The 9,174-nt window shown below is 38.2% G+C and overlaps 1 protein-coding gene across 1 annotated transcript in view; it reads left to right on the top strand.

The window, feature by feature from the left end:
• Window positions 1-366: 366 nt before the first annotated feature.
• Window positions 367-9,174, top strand: part of wu:fj29h11 (uncharacterized) — a gene marked incomplete at its 3' end in the record, with an annotated part of 46,618 nt that continues 37,810 nt past the window's right edge. The window contains 7 exon segments of the mRNA XM_014028644.1: window positions 367-796; window positions 987-1,077; window positions 2,558-3,321; window positions 4,860-5,049; window positions 5,141-5,508; window positions 7,684-7,803; window positions 7,892-8,089. Of these exon segments, the coding sequence (XP_013884098.1) occupies window positions 2,563-3,321; window positions 4,860-5,049; window positions 5,141-5,508; window positions 7,684-7,803; window positions 7,892-8,089 (1,635 nt within the window).

Consider the following 9,174-nt stretch of genomic DNA (forward strand, 5'->3'; position numbering starts at 1 on the left):
ACAAAAGTGTGCCTAGTATTTTTAAGCAACCAGTTCCTCCGAATAAAGACCGTCTGCAGACACAATGGCATTCTAGGAAATGACTAATGTAGTTTCATTCCTCAGTTCTTTAATGCCAGTGTCACAGCAGCTGAGCAGGAATGCGAAATGTATCCCTGTCGCCAAAATAAAGTTTTAAAGACAACACCTATGACCAAACACAGCCTCTGTGATGTGTCCACAACATTGCGTCACGTGCACGGAAGTACTCGAGATACATTCGTGATACCAAAAAATACTGGTTAATTTACAACTTCATTTCGTACCTTGCTAAAACACCGCGAGTTGCAATCATGTAAACTAAAAATACCTATTTATCAATAAACAAGCAACAAAGATACGAATTTGAACGTGTGGACGAATATATTCAGCTTTCAAGGCCTAGTGTGTTAATTCGCTTCGGTTGAGAACTTGGATTTCCTACTCTTGTTGTTTACTAAAGGCAGCATTACGTTAGCATCGTAGCTAACTAAAATGCTAACAATATCGTTAGCTTCAGATGCGTGTTTAAGTGGAACAATGGTCAAAACTCACAGCACCATATCAGCGACACTCATTTTTTTGTTTTTARCTGAATGGCTGACACATATTACGTTAAGTTAAGTCACATTACTTCTGGTTTTGTTTGCACACTTTAGCCGGTACGTCACATAAGGACGGTGGTATTTTTCTGTACCGGTTATTTACCGCTACGTTTTTCTTCACACGCAAACGAAGATATAGAATAAACCTGGGAGCTGCTGCTGCTGCTAAACAGGTAGCGAGATATTTACTTAGCTGAAGTTTTACGACTGAATATACAAAGGTTGCCATGCAAATAGTTGGTCCTCGACACTACTAATTCAGAGCTTGACTAGTTACAAAAACACTGCTGTATTTTATTAACGCTGGTTCTGATGCCTTCCTGTCATTATTACTTTTCTCAACTCTGATCATTATAATTATAGTAATCCTTCCCAAAGCATCCAGCTCCAACCCCCCAGTCAACAGAGGAGATAAAATGCACTGATGGCTCCCAAATAAGCTGACAAGTTGAAGGTATGAAGTTGTCTGCGGCTTCTTTACTACAGTGTTATTATGTTTTCATAACAGGAAAGCTGCCAGTGTTCTCATACARCAGGACAAAGAGCAGATTACTTGTGTCACATGTTCCGGTGGGTGGATGATGTGTTATACTGTACATCAGCTGACACAACTCATCCAATAATGATAAAAATCCTACTTTCATGTCTTTGTACATGACACAGCAGCGGATCAGGAATGTGAAACTAAGGCCAACAGTATTTTTCACCTGGTTTTGTTTCCACTTTTGTTTCATCCATCATGATTACACAGCAGCTTCCTGTAATTTTGTTTTTAGTGTTTGAACATTACTCAAATGAATTTGGGCCTTCTAAATACTGGCAGTATTGTTGTGACTGAAAAATGGACCCTGGATTGCTCCACTTTTTATTTATTTTTTTTTATTTATTGTACCTTTGCTTAGTTTCCTTCTTGTTGCTTCATGTGTGTAGTGAGACCCTGCCCATTTCTGAGAAAATGAGACTGTGGCTGTGGTTGACAAATCAGCTGGTTGATAGTTTTCAGTTTCGTTTCTCACAAACAAGGAGAGCAGATGGAGGGGAGGGTGGTGATTTAAAAGCTGAAAAGGGACGATTGCTGGCTCATGTGCTGTTCTGGTTAAAGAGGTTCATTACATGTGAAGTGAATTGGCAGAAAAGGTAAGGAAGTTACTGACTTTACAGTTGTTGTTTTTTCTTAGACATCTTGGTTTGGTTTTTGGTGTGTAAGCAAATTACTTGTTCCTTCAGTGTTGTGATAAGTAGCACTAAGTTTTTTTTTTTTTTTTTTTTGTGAAGAGAGTAAGTCTATCTCTGTGGTAGATGGAAGGTAGATTCTGAATATATAAACAACCTGATGTGTGATGCTGGATTTTATCTTCAAAAAGCTGTGGAGTAACACYGCTGTCCATTTAGATTAATTAATTTTTACACATTTTTACTTTAAAACGCTACTGTTTAAGCATTGAAACACACTTATTATTAGCTTGTCTTACATTTTCTGATTCATTACACGTTTACAGCTTTAGAAAAATACATTGAATTCTTCCATTAAAGCTCGCCAGATGATAATGTTCTGTGACCTTTGGTAGCAAAAAGATCATCATCAGATATATCTCCCTGTGTACAACAAGGGTATTGCTAGAAAAACAAGTGAAAATTCATGGTTAATATTTAGGAAAAGCTTAAATGTATTCTTGAAAATAAACGTGAAAAAAGCCTGGATTCATACAGAGCTTAGTCAGAGTCCAAATGGATAAAAAGAAATCATCAGATCTGCTTTCGTTTGGCAAAGAGTGAATTTTAGATTGGTTAATTGCAGCAGTGTTCTTTTTTTTTTCTAAAATTTTTATAAAAAATTATAAAAATTATTTCAGTCTTATTTAAAACTGAGCAAATATTTGGTGTTAGTTATTAGTAAGTTACACTTTTAATGGTGGTCTCTCTCCCCTTGTTAGCATTAATGAAGATGGAGAAAGTTCTACAAAATGTCGTCGCCTTGGTGAAGGAGAACCAAAATGGTATACCTGTGAAGAAACTGGGTCTGTATTACAACAAGAAATACCGCAGCAGCCTGTCTCCACGGGCCTTAAAGTTTAACTCCATGCTCAGTATGGTTTCTTCTCTGGAGGACCTGGTTGTGAAGAACAATTTGGTTCTTCACAAGGACCATTGTCCTCAAAGTCAGGCCGAGGATGGGGTTGAATTTGGAGCTGCGTCTCACAGTGGAGCCTCAGCAGCCTCTCAAGAAGACATTAAAATTTTAGGTACCCTGAAAAAAGTTGCTTCCTTAATGATGGAGCATCCAGAGGGCATTCTCCTGAAGGATGTGGCAATCTACTACAGCCAGAAGTACCACAAGAATCTGTCCTTAGCCTCTTTGGGTTTTAAAACTATTGCCTGCCTGGTCGAATCTTCGAAAACAGAACTGGTTGTGAAGGGGGGAAAAGTGTTCCATAAAATATACCTTCCTGAAAGTCAGCCCGGAACCTCGTCCAGCCTTGTCGGGAACAGTGCCGCTGCAGCTTGTGTTCCTGTGCCTCAGCCGGATGCCAGYCCTCACAGTGTGCTGCTCACTCAGCCAGATCTGAAACACGGCACCCCTCTGGTTGCTTTTTCTTCTGCGTCTTCTACCCAATGTGCTCCTGCTAGCCTGGTCGTTCCTGCATCCACACCAGGTCAACAGCTGACCCAAGACCAACTGTACCAACGGGTTTTACAGGTCAGTTCCTGCAGGTTCACACATGTGCACATCTATGTTTGTCTATGATCTATGTTTATTCCTCATATTGCACTTCAGTATTGTTATGTTGTGTGGTTCCTGCTAAAATAAGAAAACATTTTCCCCTAAAATTATTTAACTAGCTGTACCATGGTTGACAATGGGTTGTGCAAATCGATCAGGGGACATTCCATTGTTTATTTTATTTTTATTTTTATTTTACTTGACAAGGTGAAGTGTGCTTGGATGTTTGGTGTGAGGCACAGTGATGGCTCACAGTCCAAGTTCAGACCTCAGAACTCAGAGACTAAATTAATGGTCCAGCCATAGTCCTATGTGTACTAACACTAAGCTAAATTTACATAGCTGTACTACATGGCAAATTGCTGTCGATCATGAAAGAATAAACAGTACTGATGRCATCACTGCACAGGCTCTATATACATCTGTTTTACAGCATATCTCTGATTTTACGTAATTTTACCCAAATTTATCACTATGTTATTATGTGAATCTAAGTTGGTGACCCACAGCAATTGTTGTATTGAAGTTTACTAGAAGACCGACTGCATATAAAGTGATCAAATCCCTTTAGCAAGTTATGACTGGTTAAACAAACAGCGGTGATATTAGTGCCTCCACCTTCCAGTGAATCACTGTGCATTTTTTTCTTTTAATAGCATTTGCTTTAAAAGACTTGTCTTAACAGCTCTGTTTCAAAATAACATTTTATATGCGACACACACACAGATTTCTAGATTTCCAGGCATTACGTATGTGCTTTAATAGACCACATCACCATTACTCCAGATATTTCCTTTTTTTTTTTTTTTTTTTTTTTTTTTCTGCATTTGCATGTCCAGACTTCTTACAAAATAAAGTTTTGGTGAGCATTAAACAATGTCTTAAAAAAAAGAAAAAAAATCCATGTGGACTTCAGATACAGAGCTTCTGTAGTCAATCTGATTTGCAGATAGGCACAATCTCTTTCTCCCCTAGAAACCAAAACAACTGAGTTGGTTTTACAGGTTTTCTACATCATTCTCACTTCACTGTGATCCAGTCATCAGGCTTGATGTGTACTGAACCCCCCCCCCCCCCATTTTATTGTTGTTAAACAGCATCAAAATACAGAAGAAGAAGCTATAATTGTTTTGGGAAAATCTAGCCAAACTAATCATGTTTGTCTATATTTTTGTATTTCATTAATGTGGATGTTCTCCCTACCTAGTGGTGGGATTTGGGTATTTCAGCATTTTTGTTAAAATTGTAAAATTGTGCAGYTGAAGAAAAAACAAAAACTTAAACCTCTGGAGTTGTGCTGACTGGGCAAAGGTTACTTCCCCCCCTCAGTATAGACAAAAAGTAAACAATCCTTTGAAGACAATTCTCAATGTTTTAAATTAGTTGTTTTAGAATACATGTATGATTGTGGGTTTAAGGGTTTAGATAGGGTGCACACAAAGAGCAACATGTTTTATTTCCAGCTGTTTTTATTTGTTAAACATTATTAATAACAACCCATTTATTGGTTCCAGGTGTTAAAGACGTTCAAGATTACTTTTCCAACGATGGATCAGCTCCAAACCTGCTATTCTCAATTATTTGGTGAACCATTTCCTCTCAGGCAGTACATGTCTCTATATGACAGCTTGGAAGCTAAGAGTCAACCTGCCAAATCTGAACCAACACCAAATGCAAAGACTGATCCATGGCAGACAACTGAAGGTAACAAGTGCTGTCAAAAGTTGGTTTTCATTTAAAAACAAAGATTGTCAATGCTCCGTTCTGTCAACATTTGTCTTGTGTCTTCTTACAGCAGCGCAAAATCCAACAAAAAGTTCTGAAAAAGAAAAACAACCAGACAATGGTCCGAACCTACTTTCTGAATCTGACTTGCTGGTGCTGGGTGCAACCACGAGCTTGACCAAAGAGAAGAAGAAGAAGAGCAAAGTACCAGATGCTGCACAGAAAAAAACGAATGTCCATGTTTTTAAAGACGCTTATCATGCTCAGCTGAGGGAGGTTCATGGAGAAAACATGCGAGCAGTGGAGGCCATAGAGGAGGACAATGAGCTGACATCGAAGAGGAGGAACTGGAGCATGGATCCAGATTATGTCAACAGTGTGGTGAAAAATGCAATAGGAGAAATCGCTGCTGAGGGAGAGCTGGTCACCGATAAAAAGGTGAGATGAAACGAACAGATTTTGATTACTTTGGCTCTCTAAATTCCACCCGTAAGGTCGTTTGTATGATGCGTTTCATCCCGTAACCATAAACTCAGAGTGAAAATTAATGGAACACGTTTAAAATATATGATCACATAAAACAGTAAAAATTATTACCTTAATTAACATGTAAACCTAATGAAAAGTGTTTTTAGTTTGCCGTTTATGCTGCGGTGCCAAGATCTTTTGGCAGAGTGTCCTGTTGAATGAGACCACAATGGTCTTCTTCTCATAACAAGAAGACATATACTCAGTGGCCCTAATGGTCTAAATGGTGTTTATTACATCCGCCAAGGGCGAGGTAATGTTTTCGGTCGCGTATGTCTGTCTGTCTGTCTGTTGGTCTGTCATTCTGTCGTTCTGTCTGTGGACAACATTACTCAAAAACTTGTGGATGGATTGTCATGACATTTTTACCACATGTGGGTACTGGCTCAAGTAACACACTTTTAAATTTTGGTGATGTTCCGGATCACGATGCGGATACAGGATTTTTTTTTCTTTTAACACTCTGAGATAGCCAAAGCTGTGATGCTTTCACAGGGCGTGCGTTTCAAAGTGTCCAGCAGGTGGCACTGTAGTATTGGTGTTCCCCTTTGTAACTCTATTACAGGATGGAGGAAAYTGGTCTTGGCGAGGTTTGCACTGTCCGAGTGCTTCTAGTTTAGCATGGTGTTAGCATGTCAACAAAATAAGAYGGAGCAAGGCTATGTAAAGCTTTAAAAACACTATAACGCATTTTTAAATCAAGTCTTTTTTTAATAGGAAGCCAGTGAAAAGATTTTGGAGTAGGTGTAATTTGTTCACTGGGTTATGGATTGTAKCATCAATATTTTAAATATGAGGAGGGTTTTCTAGTGTTTTGTTAATCCTTCAAAAACTACCCACATAGCAGACAGGTGTGGSAAAATTGGYGCKGTTTTTAAGATGGCATGCCACAAATAGCCCAGTTGTGGTTTGGTTTATGTGGTKCTGGCCCATGGACYACGTCTGRCAAACTACATCTGGGCCATCATTCTTTGTGCTATCTGGACCAAGTGTTAAGAGTGTTAGTGCACTGTATGGGCAAGAACTGGACCAGACAAATTTTTGCTATGTGGACACAGTTGATTACAGTAATCTAATGGACTAAAACTGAGTATAAACTAGTTTCTAGGTCAGTAATGTCAGGAAGACTCTAACTATAGTTAAGTTTGTAGGTGATAAAATACAGTTTTTCATTTATTGTATGTGTTTTTTAAAGTTTAAATCTGAATTCCCAGTCACACTTATTTATGGGTTTTTATTTTTTTTATGTGAATACAATGACAAAAACATGAAATGACATTATATTGTGTTTTTTCCAGAGTTGTGAAAAGTTTCAGCCACAACAAAAAAGAGATACGWAAAAATGTTCAAATTCCATTGCTGTCTAAAAATTGTCTAGTTGTGAAGCGGTGATGTCATCACTGATCACCTGCAAACGAGGCCTTTATATGTACTTTCAGAAATGTTTGGTCAAACACATTGTTTGCCTCTGAAATTGTCTGCCTATGAAAAAACAGAATGCTTATATTTTTTGTTTGGAAATGATAGTTTGTTTCAATTAGCTCCAGTTTCCAGGTAGTTCCTAAAAATTCCCATAGAAAGTTTCCAATTGGGAATATTTCCTAAACTCCACTGTTGAACTTCCCAAGAACTGTTTCTGGAATTTTACTGTTGTTTTGCAGCCCTGCTCAGGACAAGATAATTCCAGTTTAGTTCTTGTTCAGCTTTAAGAAATGCTTTCCACAGAAAATATTTAATATCAGAAAATCAATAGTTAAGATCAACCAGTTAAGGTGATTGTTAGAAACATACTGTATATGTACATCTGCGTATCGTCAGCATAGAAGCATTAGATCTGCTATGTTGTCTAATTATAGACCCTAGTGGGAGCATATACATATTCATGGTCTGCTCRTATCAAAATGTTGCTTTGTAGCAATCCAAAAACATTTTTACTTTTTGTTATTTAAAATAAATCAAACTGTCACTCCCACAYAGACTGTTTCTCTGAGTCTTCAATGTTGCTCTGCCACTTTTTGCAAAAACTAAATAGAGAGATTTTGTCATTTTTGACCATTCCTCACTGGTTTTCACAACTCTGTCCAGGTGATCTCCCGGGTGTGCGAGATGATTCCTTCTTTGGACCCAAGAACTCTAAAAGCTCGGAATGTTCCAGCATTAAAAGATCTCGAGTACCTCATGAGACAGATCAACATGTTCATAGAGGTGGGTACTCTTCTGTTTGATATTGACTCATTATCTTTAAAAGTTATTAGTTGGTGGATGTAAAACTTTTTTTCTCCTTTTCTGTCAGGCTACTGAGGCAGTAACATCCATCTGTACCCTTCATGAGCTGGGCCAGTCGTTGGCTGGCCTGAAGGACAAGAAGCGCTATGAAGAACTAAACCTTGGGCCCTTGTGCAAACTCCCCCTCATTCATCGCATGTTTAAGATTGATAGCAACACCAAGGATGATGAAATCCACGAGATCCAGACTGTAGACATCTTAAAGGTACTGCTCAGCACAAGTTAAACTCACTAACCAGAGGTATATTTGCTCTTCTTGACAGAAACATAGATTTTCACTGCAGGATGTCAAAAATGTCATTGCTCTGCCGTTAACCTGACAGAGGTCTGCRGATRTTACAGTAGACSAGACTTAGGGTGTTGKTAGTTAAAAAATGGTCCATGTTCTGGATTTGGTGACACCATTTATAGGCTGCATTCCTAGCAAGCCCTCACTTTACCAAAACCAGTTCCTGCCTGATTCGGAACACACTATTCTAGTCTTCTTCCTTCAGTCAAATTTTCCCACGGTTTCAGGATGGTTGGGTGCTCTATGGCTGCTTGTTCCAAATCTTTTCATTGGTTTATTCTGTATCTCCAGGGTTGTTGTGTTTATTGGTGGACTTGTGGMTTTTGGGAATMTTTTTTTCTKTATTTGAAGGTTATGATGATGAGCCAACAGAGTGGGAGCTCAAGTTACAAGGGTTTCAGACATTTCATATTGAGACTGACAATCTTCTAATCAAAGGAGTGGCTTAAGCTGATCTCAGGAACAACCTCAGAGTGTTCCTGCTCAGTGTTTTTAAGCACAACCCTCAAGCTTCCAGGTAGAGGACCTGAATGTGAAATACAAGTGCCACTTCTCATGTGAAAAGGGCACATTCAGAAATTGTTTGGTAGAGTACAAGGTAACAGGAAGAAGAAACAAATTGTGTTCTTTATTTTTTATTTATTTGTATTTATTTTTATTTTTTTACACAGTAACAGTAGCAGAGAATCAAAGTCCAAAAGAACTGCCTTTGTTAGTCGGGAAGCTCTACATTAGCTTGTACGGCCAGGTAGAAGTTGTCAACAAGTAAATTCAGTACAAAATAAAACATTACTGTCTTTTTATGTAATCTGAATTGTAAAATGTAACTCACAAGCCATGCATTAAACAGAAAGTTTGATCAACTCCAGAAAAGCATCTCTCACAAAATTACTTAAAGGGCCAATATTATGTGTTTCTCAGGCATATGTTTAAATACTATACCATAATAAAGTATCTACAGTATGTCATCTGTTTGCTGTTATTAAAATGCTGTTTTATGT

This window comes from Austrofundulus limnaeus, unplaced genomic scaffold (assembly GCF_001266775.1).
Source record: "Austrofundulus limnaeus strain Quisiro unplaced genomic scaffold, Austrofundulus_limnaeus-1.0 Scaffold5, whole genome shotgun sequence".
Taxonomy (NCBI): Eukaryota; Metazoa; Chordata; class Actinopteri; order Cyprinodontiformes; family Rivulidae; genus Austrofundulus; species Austrofundulus limnaeus.